The sequence below is a fragment of the Cotesia glomerata genome, linkage group LG3 (assembly GCF_020080835.1).
Source record: "Cotesia glomerata isolate CgM1 linkage group LG3, MPM_Cglom_v2.3, whole genome shotgun sequence".
Taxonomy (NCBI): Eukaryota; Metazoa; Arthropoda; class Insecta; order Hymenoptera; family Braconidae; genus Cotesia; species Cotesia glomerata.
This window is the reverse complement of record NC_058160.1, coordinates 11,016,188-11,043,617: the sequence shown is the minus strand read 5'-3', so window position 1 is coordinate 11,043,617 and position 27,430 is coordinate 11,016,188. Positions and strand designations below refer to the sequence as shown.

Genomic DNA, 27,430 nt, shown 5'->3' with positions numbered 1-27,430 from the left:
TAGTATTTCCAAATGATTGGATTAATAAAACAAAGTAGGCAGCACTGTCTATAAAATTGGGCTTAAATTATTACAGTATAGAAATAAATATTTGATGTTATTTAAAAATAAAAAACTATGCCCGGTGGTATTAGTTTTAAAGTTGGTATTGGTAAGTAGAGGCGATGAGTAATAAGAGAATTTAGTTAATTATATTTTATATTTTTGGTGACTGGTGAGAAAATGAGAAAAAGAGGAGCAATAAAAATAAACGAGATGGAAGTTGAAATAAAAAACAAAAAAAAAGTATATGTATATGTAAGTAAGAGTGGAATAAAGAATGAAATAATAATAAGAGGCAAGAAAGATGATGAGCAAAAGAATTTTAGCTAAAGGACCTTGAAGCTAACCCATACGTTAGCTTTTATTAGTCGGATGAGTATGGAGAGAAAAACGACAAGAAAGATTGTCGGTAGAGAAAGGGAATAAAGTATACATTCGTATATCAGTATTTATATATACGTGTAGTCGCACATATACGATATCTGTATTAAATTTCCAGGAATAATAGTAGAGAGTTTTACAATCGACTAGGTAAGGTAAGAGTCGGCATCACCGCCGTCTTGCCGCCTGTTTTTTCTTAATGCGTATAATCTAAATTCTCGGTTAAATAAGCCCACTGTATTTTTTAAAAATAACTTTCAGGTACTTGATAATGTGAAGCAAGAACTACCAAGATTAAAAGAACAAAAAAGTCACCAAGGGAGGAACAGAAACAATAACAACAAGAACAAGACTATCAACAAACAACAACAATAACAACAGGACGCCGCTGCCGCTGCTTATTTGAATTCTAATTTATAAAACCTAACATTTAATACATGTATTATTTTCTGTTGACCGATATAATATGAACCAGTCACGAACAGACGCCATCTGACGTATGTACAAATTACTGGTGTTTCATTTATGTCTAGAAGTATCATTATGTGTTATGTGTCTGAAATTTTTATAAAACCTAATTCTATTCTCTTTTTAGACAATGTATTCTTTATTATCACTCCCAGTATCATGATCAAAAAGTTGAGGTTTCGAGTATGGGTTACGCTGATCAAGTAATCCTAATCTAAAAACAGTATCTAAAAATTTTGATCAAGCAATTATAAATATTTAGATACTCGGAAACGTGATACGTCCAGCTGCACCTGTCTTCTGATGTTCTGGTGAGCATATCATCTGCCTGAGTAAAGTACAAGATCTTAATTCTTCGGCTGATCCTTTTTACGGTGAGTAAGAACAATACTAATAATAATAACTGTAAATAAGTGTACAACTATTAAATTTATCTTCGGTTATTCATATTTCAGCAATTTGCCGTGTCTCAATACCCGGTTCTCAGAAAAATCCTTAACCGAAATGACAAGTAAAAAAAAAAAAAGGAAGAAATAATAAAAATGAAATATATATCTTTTTTGCATGACAATTGGTTAATGATTTAACGAAAAAAGGATCTCAGTTTACGGCAGACAGCAGGATCGCCATCAGGTATAAATACGACGTAAATACGTCGACTGGACACTCAAGACAAAGAAAAAGAGAGCCGAGATAGTGGAGACTCATGGTTGTAGACCAGAGTAAAAATTGCTATCCTATACCAGAGTTTAGATATAGGAAACTAATATATAAGAAGTGAACCAAAGTATAAAGATTTGCCGGCGGGTTCCTGGGCAATGGGCAGCTAGAAGCTAGCAGTCCAAAATATGAAGGACGCTGAGCAAGAAATTTAAAGGTAATCTTAACGAAAGAACTGAAGAGAATAGCAGGAGGAAGAATAAGATAAAGAAGAAGTAGAAGATGCCCCATGGATGGAAGATTTGGCCGCCAAAAGCGAGCTTATGTACTAGAGTATCTCCATCTGTGTTGTACCCATACACGTCTTGCATCAGGTATGTATCCGTCGAATCTATCTGAGCTGAGTAAGCCTTGTAACTTATAATAATAAGTGTTACAGAGAGTATGGGGTAGTTTAAGTTCTATACCTAGTGATGCTGGTGCGCTAGAGTAGTTTCACCACATGGCAAACGAATAAAAATAACAAGACATGGACTAACAGCAAGAAGTTGGTGAAGATAAACCAAAAATAAGAGCAAGAAAAATAAGGCAAGTCCGAGGGAAAAAGCCGCGACATACATACCTACGCTTATAACCAAATACTAATCTCATCTGTTTTATAAATTCTTTCTCTGATACTTTTGACTCTTTATTCGCCATTTACCAACTATTTATATTACCAACACAGAAGCAAAAGCACCGTCAACATCAACAGTCAACAGGAGAGCAGCGTAGAGCCGATAGCGACTAATGTAATGTAAGATGGACGATGAGGACTACTCAGACACGACAACCAAAACTAAATCTTACCTTTTACTTCTTAAAGGTCCCTACGTTATAAGTATAAGTATAAGTAACTCTGTCCTCGGTCCTCCCAATACAACCTAAAAAGCAAACTCTCAACTTATACCTTTCGCGTTTTTACGTTCACAGATTACCTATACCTATACCTACTTATTCTTTACTACCTGGCGCTGAAGCTGAGTCGATACGACTTACAGGCCCGGCTAATGTAAGTTTACTAGTCCTCAGTCTGTAGTCCAGACCGTGGCCCCCTGGTTTAAAAGTACTTGGTTACATTCTTCGGCCTCCGGACCGATGAATATTTTTTCTTCACCCAGACAATTCTTATCCTCTAGCAACAATTGTACATACTTGCTATTTATTATCGGTACCTTTTTTTTTTCACTTTCTCACCGATTGTTCTGCTTCATCTTCTTATTGTTCTTCTTCGGCGGCAATATTTCATCACCGATCGATGATCAAGTCCGTTAGATTAAAGCCCAGCCATTGAAATTAGCCACGGTTCTGTATTTTAAAGTAAAGGGTTGCCGTTCTGAGCGACTGCTTCTCAAACTAAACCCTTATTCACCGGTTGAATGCACCTACTCGAACATTATTGTATTTATGTACATACTTTTCTGATCATACATACCTCCCGGCATGTATAATATTATTTATATAATACACATATGCTGGTTGTATATATGTTATATAAATCAAGTTAAGAGCCGACTCTTTAGACAGTGTGTACTTTGTAAATCCAGTATCCAAAACAGCTTTACTTTTAACTTTAAATACATTATTGATTAATTATCAATACTTGTTTAAATTTAAAGACTCTTTTATGTATTTGCGATGACGTAATTGCAGGACCGTGTCCTCAGTAGTTTTTTTATCACAAGATTGAGATAAGTATGTATATTGGAGGCAAAAGGCGGGTATTAATGGCCCCGACATATTTTCATGCCTCGTCGAGCTGAGAGTTCCCAGCAACCACATAGTAATATTTAAATTTATCAAATTTATAATTGTATTGTTCTCTTGTATGACAAATTTTAATTTTTCATATTATATTACTCTCTATATTAGAATGACATCACTCGACAATTGAAATTGTACCTTAATAAGTTAAAAAAATTGGAGTGGTGAGCGCAATCGACAAAAGTGTAGCCAGGTGCTCAATCCAACTGCTTTTTTATTAGTATTAGCATTATTATTGTTATAAATATACTTTGATTATTGTTATTAAGTTATTCATGAATTCAGTTAATCGCGTTTTGCACCTATACAACAGAAAGTACGTCTACTGGTATCGGTATAGTAGATATAAAATATAATATACCTGGTCTAGCTGGTTTTTAGTTTGGTCTTTTTACTCGATGCGTTGCGTTATAGCGTTATATATTTATATATCATCTTTTTCATGGGTCTGTATTTAAAATAAATACGTATGTATGTGTATGAGTGTAATCGAAGCTAATTTCGCAGAAAAACCGTCCCAGGTAACGAGCATAAATTCTTTATTTGACCACCCATCATTTAGCTTTACCTTATCCCCGATCTCCACCGGCCTATGGTCCGCATAGCAGCATTTAAATCTTATTAATTTCGTTTTTTATTTTATTTTATTTTTTTTTTATTTAGTCCACCAGATACTAGACCCGCGGCTGGGTAATACGAGGACACGTCACATGATTTTAAACCAAAAACCCGGCATCCAATATTTTTAATTATCATTCGACAGTCGACAAGTCTAGACTACTTTAAGAGCAAGTAACCTTTTGCGAGCGATATATACATTTGTATGTAAGTCCCAAATTATTATATTAATACCAATCGAGTTTTATTATTATCGTGTATATGTTTACTTGCCTCGAAGTATTTTTTTTATGGATATGGATATTAATAATAACATAAAATACGTATATTTGTATCAGTATTTAATACCGAGTTTCTGCTTTCATTATAATCAACTTTCACTAGCTTTGATTTATCAATAAATTTTATTTATTATTTATTATTAACTAGTAGCCTTTATTTTTTGTCTCAGAACTATTTTTTAAAATTTAAATAGAATAGTTTGTAAATATTGTCAAGAAATTCATTAAAGAGAAATATTAATAATATCTTTTAAAAATACTCTCCCCTAAAATTCTTGTATTATCCAAAAACCTGTTCAATATTTTAGGTATGCACCCAAGATATATATATATATATATATATATATATATATATACTGTAAAACATATATTTATGTGCTACATTGTATAGCTTAAGTGAAGTCGAGGTAAAGACTATGACGAGATGACTGGCTCGGTAGAAAGGACCAGGATCATAAGGATCAGGTCAGTTAAACTTAAAAGATTAAAAAAAAAAAAAAAATTACTGGTCCTGAGAAATCACAAAATTCAATTCGAGCTGTCATCTTGTGAAAGCTATCGCACTAAATATCTGTTAAATAAAATATAAAATAATAAAAATTCACCCATCGACTACAATACTTAGACAATATGTAAATAAATGAAAATAAAAATGATCAAACTGCACTCAAGTATGAAATAAAATAAAATTAAAGTTAAACTTCATTATCCCTCATCAGACCGGTTTTGCGCATCACATCGGATACCTTTTTTTTTATCCTCATTTCACAAGTGCTGAGTTTCAAGAGTCAATTTTATAAGATAACGGTTTTTTTATTTTATTATTTTACTTTTTATACAATACCCAAATTTTACTATATATATACATATAAACCTATACTTTTAAATTCTTTGTTCGTCACTGGTTTTATTTAAAACAACACACATACGCACACATTGATAATACACACCGAAGTTACCCAGCACAGACTACGAATAAATAAATACATGCTAAATACATACGAACAAAAAAATAAACTTGCAATTTGATCATGTCTTATGTATCATTAAATAATCCCCGCAGCAGCTCATTAGTTACTTTTACCATCAACAAAATAAATTAGCTTTAATTAAACACCCTCAAGATGCTAAATGAAACCCTAAAATAAATAAAAAAAATTTTTTTAAGTAATAAAAATTCAATACAATTAAATTATTAGTCACAAATTCTACGAATTGAAATAAAATAAAAGGAATAATAATTCGTGAAATAAATGACTTATGGGCGTTTCTCCATTCTCTTTTCACATATATATAAATATATAATATAATAATATAATAGCAATTCTGTAAATTTGCCCGAGGGTTTCGTTTTAAATTTTTAAAAGTTTATTTTTAAGCGCAGGTGCAAGTACGCCTAAGATCAACTAAGCCCATGTATACACAATATAGTATATAGTACTCTTTTTGACGATTAGCCATGTTCGTGTCTCTTGCTCTTGCTTCTATCCGCCTGAACAGCACTTAGAGCGAACTGGATGATTCTAGGAACCAGTTAAACTATTTCAGCGGCTTGCAAGGATGAAAAACAAAGAGAATCAGATAAAAGTAAGAAAAAACGTTCTTAACCTTGGCAATAGTGGATAACACTCAAGTAGATTAAATAGCAGACGTCAAGGTGCAGTCTGCTCTCATACGTTTACGTCTATATATATTTACAAGGATGTATGTATTGATATACATCCACGTATAAAAATATATAGGAATATAAAAAAGATGGAAGTAAGGCAGGAAAAAAGAAAAAGAAGATGATAAAGGGCACGTGCGAGAGAGGAAACCCGCTGGCCGTTCTTCCGTCGACGAACAGACGAAGAACCAATCCTGTCCCTTTGCTCCACTGCTCTGGTGGATAGGAGCAACCAGCCAGCAGAGCAGGCGCACACCTCCAATGCTCCATCAAGCTTATACACTGACCTACATTCTACACTACACAAACCAGGTCTTTTTCTTCTCAATCTAAACCGTTGGACGTATATCAAGCCGCAAACTCTTGCATTAGCAAAAACTAGCCCTCCAATTAAACAAAATTAAATTAAATTAAATTAAAATATATACAAATGTCTAATATAAATAAATAAATATAAATTAAGAAGATGATGATGATGATGATAGTGATGGTAAAAACTCACCGGATTATTGGTATGAGTGGAAGACGCAGTAGCAGCGGTAGCACTGTGCTCATAATCGTAATCAGCGTCGCGATCTCTGTCTCTGTGTTGTCTCCTGGGCAGGTGCTCGTCAATCAGCGGTCTGTGGTCTCCAGATGGGGCAGAAGCGGCGCCGCGATCCCTTATATCGCCACGTTGTTCCCGAAAATCGCGTTCTCTAAAGTCCCGTTCAGTGGTCCGGTTGGACTGCCTAGACATTGCCGGCTGCTTCTCCTCCGCCTCCACTTCCAGGTGCTCCCCCGGGTGGAATTTTTCTTTCTCCGCGTGGTCTTCCTGGTACTCGTCGAGGAGTTCCTCGTCTTCCTCTTCCTCTTCCTCGTCGTCGGAGTCGAGAAGCAGCCGTTCGGTACCAAAACTACTACCGCCGCCAGCTCCGTGTCTTAGTCGTTCCGGGGGATGACGACGTAGGTCACTCCATCCTCCACTGACCTCGTCGTCACCCGGACTCCCGGCCAGGCCGCGGGCTGAAGGCACCACACCCGGCAACCCTCTGTTCACAATCGACGTTCTTCCGACACCAACACTGACGACACCCACCCGATCTGATGAATATGGTATATCGATGAACTCGTTTGATCGTGATGACGAGGGTGAGTCCAATACATCACAGCGATAGTTACCGTGTCTTGATCCCGACGATGATAATCTTACCCTGAGCACTCCCTCCTCTGATGGACCATAACCTCTTTGAACACCTGCTAAAGAGCTGACAGGTGATTCTGCAAACACCACGACACCTCGTCGTCCTCCTGGTCCACCTCCAGCACTTCTCACGCCACCGCTCACGCGGGGACGTTCTTCTTCCCGTCTACGCGTCACCACTTAGTTTTTCAAACACTTTTATTATTTATTTATTTATTAAGTTTAATAATTGTTCTTTATTTTTCATGACAATAACTCACCAACATCAGCTTCTTCAAACTGTCATCTGCTAAAACACCTCAAGTACTATTGCGGTGATGACGACAATTCAGGATACAAAACTCACTTGTGACACTTGTTTTCATAAAAAAAGCAGGACACAGCGGATACTGCCACAATTGACTGATGTATAAAAATGTATGTAAGCAATGTAATCGTGCGCAGAGACGTTATAATATTGTAAGGTTAGCTTGCACTAGTTGTCCTCAAATGTAGGGCTGTGGGTCGTGTTAGCTCAACACCACCCACTTCACCTCGTGCCTTTACTTGTATATGTTGTCCTCAATATATATAGAGCCCTACTGGTTGTTGGTATCAATGTATCAATGTATATAGATGTAGGTGTGTATGTACGACATAGGATGTCTAAGTTGTGTGCTCTGGCTCAGCTGCGCCAACAGCTACTGCAGGGCAATGCGACGATATCACTATTTTTTAACACTCGACATTTATTTACCTAATAATTTATTATAATATAGTTAATATTCATTTATTTATTTATTGTCCTAGTTAGTCATTATTATTAATAATTATTATTTTATATTTTATGCATCAACTCACCACTGTTCACCTTGAGTTTTTAATATTATCTCGCGGATCTAATTTTATTATTATTATTATTATTATTATTATTCATTATTAATTATTACCATTATAATTAATATATACGTATCACGTACATTTAATTATATTTAATTAACCGTTAAATCAGTAATAATAATAACAACAATAACAATTATTATAATTTAGAGAAAAAATAATATATTATCTTCACCGTTAATAATTATCAACACGATATCCCGCCATTTTGTTTTCTTATATTTTAATTTATAATTTATCTTTAAAATTAAGTTATTATTTATTATGAATAATAATTACTTGGATTGTTGTAAGCCGAGTACACACTTGTCACTTGAAATAAAAAAAAAAAATAACAGAATTTACTTTATCATTATCTTGCGAATTGAAATTACACAGCCGGTAATGTTGATCGTGTTTTGACAAATCCTTACCTACGTAAAAAAATATATTTATTGAAATAAACAATTGTTAGTTTTATTTTTATTGTTGTTATTATTGTTACTACTAATGTTAATATTAATAATAATGCAGTTATTTAGATTACGAATTGTTTATGAGTGACGTTAAAACAAGTACATTGAATAGGATGTCGTCGTGGTTGTTTGCGTTTGCGTTAACGTTATTTTTCCCCGATTATGATAGTGGATGATATGGAAGAAGGCTCGTATGGGGATGGTTTCACCCGGTTCGCGTACCCTCGGTTTCCCTCGGCACACTCCGTTAATAATCGCGGCTTTTCGCTAGCTGTCAGGCCCGTGTGACGTCATACATGTAATACGCGGACCCGGTGGTCGCGTCTATCGATCCTGAGGCTAGCGCATGCGAGTATGCACCACGACAAATTTATATACGCCGTTACATTATTATTATTATTATTATTATTATTATTATTATTATTATTGTGTACAACCCTTTTTTCTTATAAATTAAGTTATTTTTTTTTTAATTTTTTAATTGCGCTTTTTCTGGAAGTGAAAATTCTAGAAGTTTGTAAATAAATGTGAGTACATCAAAATATAATATGAAAATATATGTAATGATAATTGTAATGATTAATATTTAATCAATATTTCAGCACAGAATAAAAAAAAAAAAAGAAGAAATTTTAGTTTTTGGCGGGAAATTCAAAATTAAGAAATTGGAAATTAAAAAAAAACATTAAAGGTAATTTTATTTATTAAAATAAGTATTAATTAAGTGACAATAATTAAATTACATAATAATTATTAGATTATGTATATTAAATTTTTTTTTGTTTATTTTAATTGTTTTTATAGAACAAAAATTTTTTTTTGTTTTTAGTATCATAAGAAGAAATAATAAATTAATGAAGCGCGTTGTAATGGAAATGCGTATGTGTGATAAAAGCCGAAAGTAAAAGTGAATATGTGAGAGCAAAGCAAAAGAGTGAGGTAAGAGAAGGAAGTACTGGATGTTGAGGATGTAAAGGGGAAAAAATAATCCAAAGCCTAGCCGAAACGGCTAGAGCAAGATAAAGAGCATCCAGCAGCAAACACATACATTTAGTTTTAGAGAAGTGAGAGCGAGAGAAGAAAGAAGTAAAGTCTTATAGTAGTTGGTCTTTTGCGCTGGTGCTTTTGTGTGAGTATCAGCGCGAGTACAATATATAATAATATACATATAGAAGAGTAAGAGCAAGAAGTTGCGAGTACGAAGAGGGGATGTCTACGGTGTGTACCAGCGGGGTGGTAAAGAGAGGGGAGTAGTTGTACCGAGCAGTATTGAAGAGTGAAGAGTATATGTGTAGTACGTATCAAGAGGGGGCAACGAGACTACAGAAGAAGGGAGCGAAGCTGAAGCCGCCGAACGGTCGAAAGCGCATACCATCCCATAATTCGGTGCGCCGCCCCGCAATCAGGTTCGTGTACGTTCTCTTTATATATTTGTTATAATATATATATTGAGCATCATACTCATTAAATTATGGCTGTGAATCTTTGTACTAGGTAGTCCTAACTTGAAATTAAAAAAAAAAATTTTTTTGATTTTGGTAACTGTCATTTTTTAAATTATTTCTTCAATTAAATTAAGAATATATATTTTAATTTATTTATTTATTAGTGGCTGTGTACCGGTTTCTTAGCTCGACTGTGCAAGTGTGAATTTTTAAATAATTTACTAGATTATTTTTTTATTAATTTTCGTGTAAATCCCGTGACTTTTTGCTTATACTTGTAAACTTAAATTTTATTTTTCTTAGTATTGAAAAGCTGTGAATTGTGCTGTGATTTGTTTTGATTATTATTTTTCCAAGGAGATGATTGCAATTTGTATTTTTACCAAGCAATTGTATGAATGCACTGTATGAATGGTATCGAGCAAATGTTAAAAAGTGGATTTTAAAACATTTTGGTAATGTTTTTTTATTATTTCTTCACTATTAATAATTAACACATTAATATTAAAAAAATAATAATTAACGTGTTTTTTATTTTTAGTTATATTAATGAGTTGATTGAATGCTAATTAAGTTTAATCGCAAGGCCGAGTGTTCGTTAAAGTTAATTGTTTCATCGAGAAGATAGTAAACGTTAATTGCAATGTCCTTGTCTGGAGAAATGAATTTTTTGTTAATTACTTTTGAGTCGTGATCTAATTAATATTATTATCATCATAGTATACGAACAATGATGATTAAAATAATAATTGGTGGTATCAACTAATAGTGGGTATGGTATTAATAAATTTATTTATTATTAATGTACGTATATAACGCAATTACAGCTGCAGACAGTGATGCGGCGGCCGATATGTACTAATTTAAAATCTAAAATTTATTTCGTTTAATATTATTATTAAGTTTGGATGTTGTTACGTACTGGTGATTCTGGTGCTTCTGTAGCTGCTGCTGTTGCCGCTTGTACTCTTCTATTTTTCATTCTTTCCTTTTTCGTTCGGTGGATATAATACTGGACACACACGACCTTGGACGCAAACTTGTTCACTGCCAGTCCGACCTATAACACTCTACAACTCTATACATTTTACCAACATACATTTACACATCCATAAATACCGGCTATGTTATATTACATAGGCATTCGACATACAACCGCTAATACACTCAATGTAAATCAGTGCGTAGGAACGGAATAAATAAGAAAATACAAAACAACTTAACAATATAAATATAAATATAAATAATTCTATATTTAACAACGACAATCAGGTTAGTTTTTAATTTCCAGCTAATTTTTTCCGCGAATCAATTCTTCTTAGAATTAATCTACCAATTAAATATAATTATCACTTATTTTAAAGTAAATAGAATAATAGAGACTAATTTTTTTTTATTACCGTAATTATTTTTTATATTAATTATATTTTAAATATATTTTAGGTAAATTAAATTTTAGTGCAAGTTTTAAGGAAGAAAGGGCTCGGCATTTTTTGTTAACGACAGCAAATTCGTTCAACTGTAGAATGTATACCCTATTCGTCATATCGCGTGTGACGTGTGTGATCAATAAATCCGGCGCGGGCAAGCCAAACAACGCAACCAAACCTTTTTGTATACATATATATATAAGATCTGGCTACTCACGTGCGCACGTGCTACACTACATTAGTAATCTCATACTCATACTCATGCCAGTCTTCAATACAACAATACTCTTCCTACTATTATTATATTTATTTATATACATATATTTGTTACATTGCTGGTGGCTGCTACTGCTCTGCTTCTTCTTCGGTGAAATAAAACACGCACGCCACTTCTCGTCTCTTCTGTAACATTCTATTGTGTATGATATAACTCTTTAACTACTGTACGTACTGCTTCTTCTCTGCTTTCCTGTTACTTGCTCTGAGTACAAGCGGGTGTTGCTCTTATTTGTCACTCAACAATTTTTTTTTTTTATTTAATAATAATAACTAATTAATCAATTATTATTGATAATAATAACAATAACAATAATTGTTATTGCTATTATTACATATTACGTTCTAAAATAATTGTTATCCAACGTTTTATCACGCATATCAATAAATCAATCGTGAGTAAATTTGATTTGTAATTTTTTCCACCAATAGATTTCCACGGTTTGATAAAACAAAATGTTAAAAAAAAATAAAAAGAATTTTATATATTATTAAATTGATAATAATTTAATTCAAACATATTGTTATCTTAATTGTATAAAACCGTGGAAATATTTCAATCACATATTCGTTTTTTTTCGTCTATCTACTCATACTTCCCGTTATGAATTTTTTTGATAACGTATAATCAATGTCCGTATTTTAATTTATAAATAATGAGATTTTATTTAAAAACTATTATAAAATGTCAGAAAAATTTAATTAATTATTTTTTAATGGACGTTGGATAACAAAAAAAATAAAAAGGTTAATAATAAAATCCGATTTAAAAGTTTACTAGACTTATATTACGCCATTCTGTTCTATTCTTCTTTTCTCGTAGGTTTTATTTTACTGGTTCGTTATTTGATCGATAAATTCGTCTGAAATTTAAACGTTTGTATGTTTCTAATACAATATACTCAGCGCGAATGTCTTTTTGTCATGTAATTCATTGTTAATACATACTCTGATTGTACTTTTTTATTGTTATTTATTTATTTATTACTTTTAGTCGATACCGAAAATATGAAATCGATAACGTGATATTAAATAAATAACAGTACTCTAATCCGGTAATATTTTCTTATCAAATCATATTGCGGCTCAAACTCTATTCGATGATATATCTTTTTATTTTTCAGAGTAAAATAAATTTTATAATAATTAGTGGGATGAAAAAAAAAAAGTTTCAAGAGTAAGCTAAATAATTAAAAGATAGAATAATTTTTTTTTTTTTCAACCCAGGGTAAATATTTAGAAATGAAATAAAAAACGTAATGCAATGGCGGCTTTTTAACTCCCTTCGCAAAGAGAGTAGGTACGTGGTATAAACCGAGCATTCTTTATGTCAGGCAGGAAATTAGGGACGAAATTTAAGTAATGTAAGGGACGAAGGACCGTAGATTGAGTGACTAAGTAATATAACTGAGTGAATGAGTAGATGAGAAAGATAAAGCACAGCAAGAATAAATACATAGATATACCGTACAGATGTACAGCATTATAAGTATACAAGTATGAGTAAAAAGGACCATTCGTTTTACGAGCTAAAGCGCAATATGTGCTACACCATCTTGCAGGCACAACATTTTTCAGTATTTCATCTTTACTTTAAAAAAATAAAGTACACAAAAAAAAATTTCATGGAATTTCGGGCCCCCGTGGACCCGTAATATAAGTATTTTTTTTTTACATTCTTCTGTTTGTATTTACCAGGCGCTTTAAAATAATTTTAATTTTAATCTTCTTAAGGTTCTTTAGATAATAATTATTTAGAAAAAAAAAAAAACTAATAATAATTTTTTATTTTTTGTTTCAGTAAAAGACAAAGATCTCAGGCGGCGGCGGAATATTTTTATCAAGACTGAAGAACAATTTATGTTTTGAGTTATAAAATTATTATTTTTTAAATTTATTTAACCAATTAAAAAACTGGGCAAAAGACATTTTTTACAAGACTTAGATATGAAATTTTTGTTGAAAAATTCAGGTAAATATTTTTATTTATTATTAATATTGTTATTTTTTAATTTACATCATTGATTTCATTTTTTTAATTTTTTTCAGCAAGTGTTTAAACGCGTAGAAAGTGATTAGAGTGAAGAGCAGAAAAAATATACAGAATAAAAAAGTATACTGAGTAAAAAAAAGTATATACCAAAATAAAATAAAATAAATAAGAAAAAAAGTGGTATTTGTAGTTGAAGTGAGGTGCCACTGCGCTTACAATAGCACCTTTGGTACCCTCGGCCGTGGGTCCCGAGGGGGTGGACGCCATGGCGGCCTCTTCGTCGTCCTCAAACAGCGAGCAACAGTACTCGCTCAGATGGAATGATTTCCATTCGAGCATACTCAGCTCATTTCGGCATTTACGTGATGAAGAGGACTTTGTTGACGTTACACTCGCCTGCGATAGTAACAGTTTCACTGCACACAAAGTTGTATTGTCTGCTTGCAGCCCCTACTTCCGAAGACTTTTAAAGGTTCGTATTTTTATTCAACCACTAATTATTTATACCCCATTAAAATATTATAATTACATACATAATCATAATTATAATTAATAACTCTTTATATATATAGATATACTTTGCTTCTACTCTTGCCATTAATTTAAATTAATTACTCGGTGCTTTGAAATGAAATATAAATATAATTATCTTTAGTCGAAAATCGTTGGCACGTGAATTAAAAAATAATCAATGCACGTGCTCGGTATGAATTTTTAATTTACGTGTCAAGTACACTTTTTAATTTATAATTAAAAAAAAAATGACTACATCATTAAAAATAATAATTATTTTTATTTTTACTAGTTATACTGTCTGCAATTTTTTATTAATGAACAACATACTCGTCAAGTTGAATTAATAATAATTTCATGATATATATATATATAACGACATTAAACTATGTTTAATATGTATGGGTTAGAAAAACATTAGCTTCTATTTCAAATTTAATGGTAAAAATAAAAAACAATATTTATAACCATCATAACTAAATGCGTGGTAAATTAATCCAAGATAATGGAGAGTGGCGTGTGTTAGTAATGCACGCGCTTTTAAATTTTCCTCAGTATGATCTCCGCCTAAAAATAAACCATTATTTTTTTTTTTTTTTTTTTTTTTATACATATATATTTTTATGTTATTTTTTTTTCTTCATTCCCTCTTTACGCCATACACTATTAGTGTGAATAAATATATGAGACGCATATTAATGGATAGTAAGAATAACGATTTATAAAAAAAAATGTATAAATACATGAGCATTAATATAAGTGTAAATATTTGAGTGTGTAAGTGCGATAGTGAAGGGAAATATAAAAAAGGGACCGTATAACATTATTTTTTAAATTGTATGCGTAATATATATATATATATATATATATATATATATATATATATATATATATATATATATATATATATATATATATATAAATACATATATACTTACACGTGAATTTTTTTTAAAATTCAATCTCATCTACACGGCACTGTTACTATATATGTTACGATGTAATTCAAGAATATATTCAACTACTATCCGATCTCGACGCGAAAAAAAAAAATCAAATACTCGACGACAGTTGAGATTAATAAAAAAGTTATTTAAATGAAACCGTTGAAATAATTTCTTTTGTTAGAATTATTTACAGTCAACGCTCTCTGTATTTGACTCACCCGTACAGGACCATTCTCTGTATTTGACTCGTCCTTGTCCATAAGAGCTGTGTAAAATCGTCAAATACAGAGGAAGAATGTGGTCAAATACAGAGAGCGGTCAAATACAGAGAGGTCCAATACAGAGAGCGTCGACTGTAATTAGTATTTTATTTTAAGAATTAACTTCAATATAAAATATATTAAAATTTAAATATTTAATTTACATATTTAATTCTATTTAAATAAATAATAATAATGATATCGGGGAATATAAATGATAATTAAAAACATTAGATCGTAAAGTTTAATGTCATGCATTAAATATATTTTTCTCGGTGAATTTAAATTGAATTTTCAATGTAATGAAATTAACTTTAAAGTTCAAAATTTATAATTAAAGTATGTACCTACACATTCATACTTGATAATATAAATTACTGTAAAGAAGAAATAATAATTAAAACTTTTAGATAAAGTATAATATTATGCGGTAAATATTTTATAAGTAAACTCATAAATAAATAACAATAATAAATAATAAATGTAATATTAAGTAGAAAAAAATAGAATGATATTTATATTTTACTTATTCATTTTTAATAATAAACATATATATGTAAATAAATGTATATATTGTACATTTGTATGGAATGTCAGTGAATGATGGTGTTGGCGCGTGTACTGACTTACCAAGTCACACATTATGCTGTGCGTATTTTTATCAACGGAAGTGCGTTGTTGCTCGTCGTCGCACATTCCCGCGACACCGTCTATATAATATACACATATATAAATATACATATTAAAGATTAAAGTATATAAGAGAAGAGTACTCTTAGCAAGTTTCATATTTACATTAGTCAAATATACATTTATTATTATATATCAAGTTCATTCATGAATTTTATTTACTCCGGCTCCGATTAAAATAAGCTTTGCTAAAAAAATGTTATTTAACTTGATAATAAATAAGAATTACGTGCGTTAATTTTTATTTTATTTTATTTAATTAAAAATGCATAAATAAATCCAGATTGACAAAAAAAGAAGTAACGGTTGAAATTGTCTGGTCTTATAACCGGATTAGAAACCATGTAGTCGTGTTTTATTTACACTTTAGTTGGGGTGCTTCATAATACTTAGTTTATTTTCGTTAATAATATATACCTTTTTCATTTAATTATTTATAAGATGTATGTACTTAGTACTGAGAAGTGTAAAAGCACTTTTAAAAATTTTTTTTCTCATTACAATGCAGACTAAACGCCTTCGCAACATATATACCTACACGTATTTGCAATTACACGACGTGTTAAGTTAAGAGTAAACGTGCAATCACATTACTAGTGAGCTGACTTGAAAATAAAATTTTTAAAAGTACATTCACGCATAATTACAACATTTAAATTATTATTATTATTAACAATACTGTAAAAATTACATTTAATATTTATGATATTCAAAATTAAAATTGAAAATGTGTTTGAAAGATGAGAGATAGCAAAAAATTCACAAGAAATCTTTTTTGTAGGAAATTAAATTTTCTATAAAAAAACATTACTTTACTTTTTTTTTGTATGTTTAATATTTCCCCCAGAATTTAAAAATTTCTACAATAAAAATTTTAACTTAAATAATTTAACAATTACTGATGAATAAATTTATTTTTCAGGCAAATCCATGTCAGCATCCAATAGTTATTCTCAGGGACGTTGCGTCGTCAGACATGGAGTCATTGTTAAGGTTCATGTATCACGGAGAAGTCCACGTAGGTCAGGAACAACTAGCGGCCTTTCTCAAAACCGCTCAGATGCTTCAAGTAAGAGGACTTGCGGACGTTAAGAGCGGCACCGCAGGAGCTAAAATTCCATCTGGATCTGAGACGCGAGATCACACGGAATCACCGGTAGTTATATATATTTTATGCTTCATCATTCATTTTCATACGGTCTTTATTATTAAAGCTAAAAAATATATACTATAATTAAAATTAAACTTTAAACTTTAATCCTCAGTTAATAACTTTTGTTGATTTGTAAAAATAAATATTTATAATTATTGATATTGTCTGTCTAGGTGACGTCGAGGAACACGTGGCATGACCGAGGTGATCCAAGTGACAGCGGTCTAAGTCCACCACCAGAAAAAAGGTCCAAAAGTTATTCACCTCCAGTGGGAAATCACCTCGAGCAGCTGAAAGGCGCCGCTGCTGATCTCCAGGAATCGCTTTTAGGACAGGCTCTTGAAGGCGGACCTACGATACACACACCGAATAATGATATTAAGGTATAATATATATAAAATAATCTAAAATATATTTTATTATGGTATCGATGTTGTAAACATTGGTAATAAATTTGTTTTTAATGGATTTAGGCTCAATCAACTGGCGAAGATTCAAATTCCGCGTCTGATAATGACGAAGAAATGTCGAATAACGACAGTATTCTCAATTCAGTCAAGGCCGAACCCAATGACATTCTCAATGACTCTCTGGAACATCATCGTGGCACATTCCCCGCGGCGCTTTTGGGACTTCAAGGTAATTTATCACACTCTTAAATATATGTACATATATCATATGACTAATCATTAATAATAATAACCACTTATTTAACTCCATTCCCATTCTAAAATGCTCCACCTATTCATAAATGTATGTATGTATTATCTATATCTATATACACATTTTAATATTTATTATTTACATTTATTACAGGATTAATGCCTGGACCTTCCGGAATACACGCTGCGAATCAGGATCCAAATTACGGTAAGTCTCACTTTAAAATAATAAATAATAATAATTATTAATACTAAATAACAATGATAAACTATCAAAGTCCAGGCAAGATGTACGATTATAATTAATCCGCAGTCCTTAAAAGTATTCCCTAAAGATTTTAATTATTATTAACTCAGAAAGTAAATAACGTAAATTCGATTTCTTTTACGTATGCATGTAACTCTCGTACCTCTCATCAATTCCATTCCTCTCACTGTCATCCATTATATCACAATCATATTAAAGTTTAATAAAAATAAATAAGTAATTATTAATGTGGTGAGTAAATCGAGAGTCGTGCTCAAAATTTTTTTACTAAAGAAAGATAATGAGAAAAAAAAATATATCAATCAGACTATTACATTGTAAATTTATTATTATATATAAATAAAGAGTGCCACAAGGAAGATAAGTATCAGGAAATAAAATTATTAGTGAGACAGCTTCGGAATTGGCTCGACCGTCTTGGAAGATAAAAATATTTAAAAAAAAAAAAAAAAAAAAAAAAAAATAATCAAAGTATATTAAATAAAATTAAAAAGTAATAAAAGGTGTTGCTAAAGTGGTCGAAGGGTTGTATATATAAATAAAAATCTAAAAATAAAATCTAAAGCATTGATAAAAAATGGGAAGGGAAAAATAGTGTATAAGGAATCATTGAAAGGGGTGACCAGAAGGACTGAAAATTGCCTGGTGGTTCCAGGGCGTTGGCAGCCCTCGAGAGAAGACTGTATGGACTCGAGTAGAGGCTCGTCATCCTGGATTCCTCTTGGTGGCGCTGGCGCTGGACCCGCAACTGGTACCGTCACTTGTGGTGCTGGTGGTCTCGCAATATCACGGACTAGACGAAACCAAAGGACATCCTTGGACAGTGACAGCGGGGTTCAGCTTCGCCAGATTCGCTACAACGATAAACAGCAGCAGCAGCACCAACAGCAGCAACAGCAACAGCAACAGCAACAACAATTGTCTTCTGGTCAGCAACCGACGAATCCCATGAATAACATCAGTCTCGACTCAGAGCTATCGATAATCCAACACAAACTACAAAACAACCTCCAGAGTCTCCAAATAACTACATCAACATCCAAGTATTTATCAACATCTGACTTATCTTATCAGCAACAACAGCAACAGCAGCACCAACATCAGCAGCAACATCAATTGATGTCCTCGAATAATTCGAGTGACCTGCAGGGCAAACCAAAGTGCCCAGAGTGCGGAAAAATTTACTCTAACAACTCAAATCTTAAACAACACATTGTTAATGTTCATACTGTACAAACGGCTTATATATCATGCCACGTATGCCAAAAACAATTTAAAACCAAGCAATATTTACAAATACATTTATTGTCGATGCACGGAATAAGGAAGAGAAATAGATATCCGGTGTATCAAGGCCCGGATGGTACGCAAGCGCTTAATTCTTTGCTGAATTCATCAAGTGCGCAGATTCATTCACCGCATCAGCAGTACGGCAATGAGAATGGCTGAACAAAATAATAATAATATTATAAAAAAATAATTAACATTTTAAATGAAAGACAGAACAAATTATTTTTTAAAGTATTTTTAAAATCTTCCAGTAGACTTTTTATTTAATAATAGGCTTGTCTTATTTTTATTAGTATTTTTTTATTAAGAAATTATTTTCTTCCATGTATAGTTAGAGTTAAGGATAATTTTTTGATAAATTTATCTTACATTAGTCTAACTAATATTTAAGATACATAAATATATAAATATATATTGTGAAGAAAAAATTGATAGCTGTTAATGGACATGGATCGAAGTAACTTTCTTTTTTTGTTTTTATATATTGAGAGTTTTTTTTTTCTTCAGTAGTTTTTTGTTAGTGATCCCCAAGCCAAACAAACCCTTGGTGGCTTATCCAATTTCACTGGCCGAATCTCGAGCTATCTCTAGCCCGAAACTTAATTTTATTTCGACGTAATAGCATGGACGTTTATACCTCCTGGCCTTTTTTTTATTTCTTCTTTTATGTGTAAGCGAGTGTGTGTATTTATTTTTATTTTATTTTGGTGAATATTTTTGTTGGGAAAATTTTATTACAAATATGACCACTATTTTGGTTACTGCTGTTGTTATTCTGTGGGATATATTTATGTAGATATGGATATGTGGATGCGTGGTCTTTAAAAGTTATGGGATGCGTACCAGGGTCCCTATTTACCCTTAGGTTAGATTTGTCAATAAAAGGGAAACGTGACTTTGGAGATTCGTATTGAGGAGGGAGTTCTAGATTAGGACCATCTATCACTTTGAAATAGAATCGTGATAAGGCTTATAGCGGTTGTGATTCGTTTATACGTTTGCTGTTTCGATCAATTCTTTGTTTTTATTTTTATTTTTATTTTTAAATTTTAACCACTTATTATTTTTATTTTTATTATTAAAATTATTATTATTGTTATTATTTACTCTAAATCAGAGTATTTATTTTGATGATTGATCAGCGTACAGTTGTAGCGTTTAAAATTAAGCGAGTGCAGCGTAGAAAATTTACCCACAAGATTGATTAAGGTCTCGTCCCCTTTTTGGGAGAACCCTGGGGTGCAAATAGGCTCTGCCACTATTTAATGTCACTAGGTAGAAAAATGAAACTAGTATATATAAATATATAGTAAAGAAGAAAACTTCTTAAGCCGTATACAGTGCCAGAGCAATATTAAAGACGTGACCAGACATAAAAGATTATTCTATATAGTATAACCTTCCGCTAGAATTGTCAGCTTCCAGATGACGTCTTTTCTGCACTTCAAAAATGCTTCGGATAATTTTTTTCTGTCACTTTTTATTGTACTTAGCTCAGCAAAAAGTTATTAAATAATTATGCGTGAGCCTTTACAATTTTTTTTTTTCGAAAATTATTTAAATTTACTGCAGATGAAGATAACTTTTTTTCCATAACTGCATTGTCAAAAATAGAGAAGAAAATTTAAAATTATGTAAATTTTGCATTAAAATTTAACACTCATGAAAAATTACAGAGAGTCTGAAAAAAAATTTTATTTAAATTTTTTATAATTAAAAAGAAGAAATAAAGATCTAACAATATTGTTATTTCTTCTTTTAAATTAAATAAATTAATAAATGAAGCGATTAATTTAAACTTTATTGAAGAAACATATATTATTTATGGAGTAGAATAAAAAAGCTTAGGAATATAGAATCTGGAGAATCACTTGGCAAAGCTGGGAACAAATAGACACAAATAAAGCTTGAGGAAGTATAGAAAAGGGTACATAACATATATAGCGAAGAAAAGAGAAGAGTAGTATAGTATCCCCGGAGGGTTCTGGTATCGATCGATCCTCAAGCAATTTCGCGGACATGTTTCGCATTGATCTACCCTCTCGAAGGTCCCTTATACATTAAGCCATCCCTTTCGTTTCTCATTCTCCCCTTTCATTTGGTTTGCCACCTCCACCTTGTCTGGTTGTCTGGCGTTTCGCCGTGTACGTGTAGATACACCAAGTACACTACAAGTGGCACACCCAGCTCTTACCAATGCGTCGTAATACATTTTTTCCTCCCCATTATTCCGTGTCCTGGTCATCTAGGGTGTGGTTCAATGCCTGGCTGCTCCACTCTGCTCTCTAATAACAAACTACAGCTTATATTCACTTTTTAACCGATACTTTTATCTCTATTTTTATTTTTATTTTTACATTACAATTTAATTACCAATACCGCCTATAAGTAAATCCATTAGTTTTTATATTACTCTGTACAGAGCACTCTGTACAACCTAATACGATCGATCTCCTTCATAAATAACGCCCGCAATTCTGGCTTTGTTCTACTCCATAGTCTGAACACTGTAAATCTCTGATACTGTCCAGACAGTTGTTATTATTTCGCCTACTACTTTTAAATTATTGCTCTTTTTATAGACACAATAGTAAATTACTTTGATTGCTTTCATGCAATTTAATTCTGATTGCAATCTGCTTTTTTTGAGATTTTATTTATTTTTATTTAAATATTTATTATATTTTCATGTGTTACGATTTTTGGAGTTTTAAAAAATCTTAAATTTCAACAGAATTTTATTTATTAGTAATAAATTTTTAATTGTTTAATTTCACAATAAAAATCTAATTAAATAATTTATTTTCATTATCATAAAAATAAAATCTCTTAAATTTTAACATTTAATTAAAATTTAAATTTCAGACTTAAGTATATATAAATAATTATTTCTTCTTTTACAAGTAATTTTTCACGAGTGTCAAATTTTCTTCACAATAAATTAAACATGTGTGTAAACCAAGGCACACTGTGGACCGAAATTTTTTTACACTGTAGAATAGAATGGATCAATACCAGCCTCCACACACATAGTTAGATTTTATCCTTCTTCCCGTTTTTTATTTTTTCCCTGAACTAAACTTGCAAGAGTTTAACCAAAAAAAAAAAAAAAAAAAGCGTAAAGTGAAAGCTCGATCGATGTACTTAACAAAAACAAAGACAAAAAAGTAACTATGTAAAAAATAAAAAAATAAAAAAAGAAAGGAAAATAAATAATAAGAAGGAAATCCTACAACCGGGCATGCCCTGAGAGTACGAGAGTAGTGTTGTAGCTTAAAAACTAGGAACTAGCTTAGAGGCTAAAATAAAGGGTATAAAATTGACGGGCACATCCTGGTTGTAGGATCGGTGATGCCAATGAGGGAGGATGTCGCAATGATGGGAGTCGCCGTCACCGATCACGAGACATCATCTTCTCAAGCGGTGGAAAATTTGGCCCGTCTGTACTCTGCCCTCCGGCACGATGACAGTAAACCCCTGTGTCGTTATTGCGGTAGAAGTTACTCCTCGCCCAGCAACCTTCGCCAGCACGTTAAAAACGTCCACTCTAACTGGCCGCCTCCCGAAACCTGGCCGCAGTGCTCCGTTTGCGGGAAACGCTGCAAAACCAAGCACTACCTGATCAATCATCAGTTGCAAGCTCACGGGATTCATCAGCGACCTACTGTTAATAATCCCCAGCAGCAGTCGGGGTCATGAGACTCGATTCTCATTATTAATAATAATAATTGTCATAATAATAATAACGATAATAATAATATTAATATTTATAATAATAACGAGTATGATAAAGATAAAGCTAAAGATTATTATAAAATCAAATTAATTCATTGAAGAATTATGGGTTTAAGTTAAGAATATCCTCAACAAAAATATTATTATCATGTGATAAAATTTTTATATAATTTATTTTATTTAAGAGAAGAAATTTTAGATAAATTTATTGTTTTTAATTAAAAAGAAATATTTCTAATATTTTAGTTTAAAATTTTATTATTTTAAATCAAGTAAATTTTTTCTATCAGTCTATATGTTATTAATTTTTTTTAGAAAAAGAAATTCTGTATAAATTATTAAAAATATAATTTTGATTAATAATTTATACAAAAAAAGTATTTTCTTCCTGAATTTAAATCAATTAATTAATTTTTAATATCAAGAACAAAATAAAATAATAAAAATAAATGAAGTTTTTAGTGATAATTATCGATAGATGTTTTTGTCTGGGATATTCTGACCGAAAACCAAACTAAAATCAAAACCGAAATCATTGACTCGACTCTTATCATTTATAAAAAAAAAAAAAAAAAAAAAAAAAAAACAAAAACAAAGAAATTCCTCGTCTAGGCCTACTGTAAGGTACCGAGATCGCATGGCCTCCCTTATGCATTACTTAAATTAATAATAAATAAATAAATAAAAAGATGAGAAGAAAATGGACGACAGCTGGTGGTAACATTGGTGTGGTGGTGGTTGCAGATAACAGACAAAGACGTAAAGATGGACCACCAGGACCAGGTGGGGGTGGTGGTGGAGGAAGAAGAGTTGGTGGAGGTGTCTTAACTTCTACATCAGCAGCAGCCTCCTCTACTGCTCACCACCACCACGATGATAGGATGTTACGGGTAATCAAGGTCGAGGAGATCGATGTCGAGGAAGACTATGAGGACCCGGTCTACCCAGCGGGAGACTCCGAGGACGAGAAGGAGGAAGACGAGGAGGATGACGAGCCTAAACAAATGGTAACTTGCTCTTCAATTTCTTCTACTGCACGACAACACCAGCTGACGAGGGTCCCGAACCCCCAGTACCAGAGGCCGCCGCTCAAACGCTCTCAGCCCCAGCATCATCGACGCAATCTCATCCAGTGCCCGCTCTGCGTCCGGTCTTACTATGATATCGCGGACATGCGAGCCCATCTCGACCATCATTACCCCAGAGACTCGCCCACCTGTCCGGTCGTCTCCTGCGCCAAGACTTTTTCCCACCCCAATAGTGTTAGAAATCACATGAGGGTTAAACACGCCGAACAGTGGGACAAAATAAAGACACTTAGGTGGACTTATGTCTAATTTTCTCTTTTTACCGGCTGTAAAAAATTTTTCCCATCCAACCGGCTTTTTAAAATTTTTATTTTAAGAATGTCTAAATGAAAATTTATGCCCAAGATTTGAGAAGTTGTAAGAAGTCATTTTTTTTTTTATTTTAACCCTTTAGAGTCTGACCTTGAAACCCCACTCTTGGGTCTTACTACGGATTTGCGCTCTCCCCACTACTCTCACGTGTAGACGTTTCAAGATCCTCTGACTCTAAAGGGTTAAGTTTCTGTAAAATAGGTTTTTTTGAATGAAAAAAAAATTAATTTGATAAGAGAGATTTTTTGAATTAAAAAATTAAGATTTATTTTCTAAAATCAAGTTATTTTTTTTATCTAAGCAGTTTTTATATTCAGACTGAATTTAAAAGTCTACACCGTTTGTTTACACCAAATTAATAATGTAAAATTTTAGGTAAAAGTTGCCTTCAATTTTTTACAGTATACTGTTGTTAATATTATTAATTTAATAATAATTAATAATATATATTATGACTTATTGTTGATAAACGCACACCTATTATTTTAAATTATTAATTATTATTATTATTATTATTATTATTATTATTATTATTATTATTATTATGTAAATAACTAATAATTCCGAGGTATTTTTTGTGCAGGATAACTTTTATACCGAGTGAACATTTTTAAGTTTTTTTTTATTTGCATTTTTGAGTTATTTTTTTGTACATAATTGTAACGCGCAGTATTTAAGTAACCATTTATTTTATATTTAAAAAAAAAAATTACACTGGAATGTATAATTTAAGTTTGAACTTGATAATTATTATTTTTTATTAAAGACAATTGAGCGTACACGCTAATTGATGTTAAAAAGCATCCAATGCAATAGAATTTTTTATTTTAATTTTAATTTTTTCAAGATGACCATGATCAAATACAATAGTCATTCAATACAATAAAATAAAGCTAATAAAAAAAGATCCAGCGTTATTTTTCTACGAAATTTTTGCAATTAAAGTAAAAAAAAAATTTATTGAACAAAGATATGAAGTAAAGTTTAAAATGAAATAATTGTAATTGTAATTATCAATGTATAATTATTAATAAAATAAGAACAGGCTTGTAGATTGTAATTACAGTCACTGATAATTGTGTTATTACTTTTAAAAAAAAAGATAAATTATGTAAAAATAGGTAATTATTTTCCAAAAAAATGTTATGAGAGATGAAAACAATTCAACAATGTATAAAATTTTAAAATAAAAAACAAAATATATATACAATTGTTTAATTTAATGCTTTTCGATGAGAATTGTTTGGTGAGAGATTATTTTTTCAATATTAATAATCATTTTTTTTTATCCATAGACAAAAACATTAATTGCCATTTATAATTAAAATATTGAATGCATCAGCGAGAAAATTTTAATTAAAAAAATTATTTATTCGCTGATTTATTTAATAACTATCCATTTAAATAAAATCATCAAAAATTTAACAAAAACTAAATCTTTCAGTTGCAAGACGTGGTCTGGACATGATGCGGGTACGAGCGACAGATCCGCGACCATGCCCGAAGTGCGGTAAAATATACAGATCCGCCCACACGCTGAGGACCCACTTGGAGGACAAGCACACCGTGTGTCCAGGCTACCGGTGTGTGTTGTGCGGAACTGTCGCCAAGTCCCGGAACTCCCTGCATTCGCACATGTCACGCCAGCACCGCGGAATCAGTACCAAGGATCTGCCAGTGTTGCCAATGCCGAGCCCGTTCGATCCTGAGCTGGCCTCGCGACTGCTCGCCAAAGCCGGGGTAAAAGTAAGTCCCGCGGAGCTGAGAGCCCGCGCAAGTCCAACTGGCCCACGACGAAGTGATATGCGTCTTGAGCTGCCCAGGGGGGCACCGTCAGAAGCTGGGAGCTCCGTCTGCGGAGGCGATGACCCGGAAGACCTGACCCTGCCGCTGAGCCTGAGGTACGGCTCGCCGACTCCGAACAACAACACGGTGATCACCAAGATCAACCAGCAGAGCAAAGCAGCCACCGCGATAGCTGCCAAGTCCGCGATCGAGGGCCTGATGCATGCTCACAGTCGCGAGCCCAACACCGCGCCTTTGCACCCTGCAGGGCTACCTCTCACGCCCAACCACCACCAGTCGATCCTCGACACGTACTTGCAGTATTTCGCGGAGAACAGTCTGAACCCCTTCACGATGAACGCCGCAGCGGTCCGCGCGAAGATGGCCATGTCTGGAGCCATCGACGGGTTCGGACGCGGTGCCTCTGATGACTATCCCATGATCGGCCGTGATGAAGGCAGACCTGGTGTCGTCATGGACGACAGGAATGATCACCAAGACAGAGACCGCACTGTCGATGATGAGGAGGCCGAGTCTTCTCATGCCGAGGACGACGAGTTCAGTGATAATGACGAACCAGAAGCTCTCAAAGCCGAGTAATTATACTCACTCAACTACCAATCGATTATTTTATTTGATTATGAAGTACCCAGGTACTTTTACCAGTCTAAAAGGCTCTACCGACAGGATCCATCCTCTACCTCATAGTTAATAGACTTTTGTTGCTTTTTTTATCTTTACTAATATTAATTAATGGTTTTTAGAGTCAGTGCTATGCCAGCAGTTGTCTTACTCAGAGTATAAAAGTTTGTATTCATATACAATTTCTTTTATTTTTAAAAAGATTATTTTTTATTAAAGTTACGAAGAGTTTCTGTCAATTGGTCAGATAATATTTTTAATTTTTAATAAATATTTTTTTTTAATTGTTAAGCTAAAAAAAATTATTTTTTTTTTTTTTCTAAAACTAAAATTTTTAAAAGAATTATAATTTAATTATTGAAATTTTTAGTTTCAAAGATTTTACAAAGTTTTCTAATTTGATTTTTATTTCTAGAATTTGTAATAAAAACTTGAAATTATATTATTTAAAATTTTGAACTTTTATTAAGATTATTAATTCTGACTAATTGACAGCAATTCAAAA

General features: G+C 32.2%; 2 protein-coding genes and 2 long non-coding RNA genes across 16 annotated transcripts in view; 2 read left to right on the top strand and 2 right to left on the bottom strand.

Annotated features, from left to right (window-relative positions):
* LOC123261849 (voltage-dependent L-type calcium channel subunit beta-2) overlaps positions 1-7,279 on the bottom strand; it is a 30,748-nt gene extending 23,469 nt beyond the window's left edge. For all 4 annotated transcript variants that reach the window (XM_044723703.1, XM_044723705.1, XM_044723704.1 and 1 more), the window contains exon 1: positions 6,422-7,279. In XM_044723703.1, the coding sequence (XP_044579638.1) occupies positions 6,422-6,658 (237 nt within the window). In that variant the 5' untranslated portion in view covers positions 6,659-7,279. The remainder of the gene's footprint in view (positions 1-6,421) is intronic.
* On the top strand, positions 264-4,337 carry LOC123261876. Its single transcript, XR_006508799.1, has 5 exons — positions 264-573; positions 685-920; positions 1,019-1,265; positions 1,347-1,925; positions 1,991-4,337. It is a non-coding gene; the product is annotated as an uncharacterized LOC123261876 (long non-coding RNA).
* A 142-nt stretch (positions 7,280-7,421) lies between the features above and the next one.
* On the bottom strand, positions 7,422-8,815 carry LOC123261867. Of its 4 annotated transcripts, none has more exons than XR_006508787.1 (3): positions 8,157-8,757; positions 7,943-7,980; positions 7,422-7,838 (listed from the first exon to the last, which is right to left on the bottom strand). It is a non-coding gene; the product is annotated as an uncharacterized LOC123261867 (long non-coding RNA). The 4 variants fall into 4 exon arrangements; XR_006508788.1 differs by having other exon boundaries at positions 8,261-8,752; XR_006508785.1 differs by having other exon boundaries at positions 7,422-7,980; positions 8,157-8,815.
* Positions 8,816-9,271: 456 nt separating this feature from the next.
* LOC123261854 (protein abrupt-like) lies at positions 9,272-27,181 on the top strand. 7 transcript variants are annotated; one of them, XM_044723717.1, is made up of 8 exons: positions 9,272-9,848; positions 13,389-13,559; positions 13,637-14,052; positions 16,913-17,146; positions 17,317-17,526; positions 17,617-17,782; positions 17,960-18,013; positions 18,729-19,565. In XM_044723717.1, the coding sequence occupies exons 3-8, from the start codon at positions 13,846-13,848 to the stop codon at positions 19,520-19,522; spliced, it is 1,665 nt and encodes a 554-aa protein (XP_044579652.1). In that variant the 5' UTR covers positions 9,272-9,848; positions 13,389-13,559; positions 13,637-13,845; the 3' UTR covers positions 19,523-19,565. The 7 variants fall into 7 exon arrangements, with proteins under 7 accessions (XP_044579652.1, XP_044579649.1, XP_044579648.1 ...); XM_044723714.1 differs by lacking the exon at positions 18,729-19,565 and adding an exon at positions 25,943-27,181 and having other exon boundaries at positions 9,276-9,842; XM_044723713.1 differs by lacking the exon at positions 18,729-19,565 and adding an exon at positions 25,943-27,181 and having other exon boundaries at positions 9,276-9,848.
* The last annotated feature ends 249 nt before the right edge of the window (positions 27,182-27,430 follow it).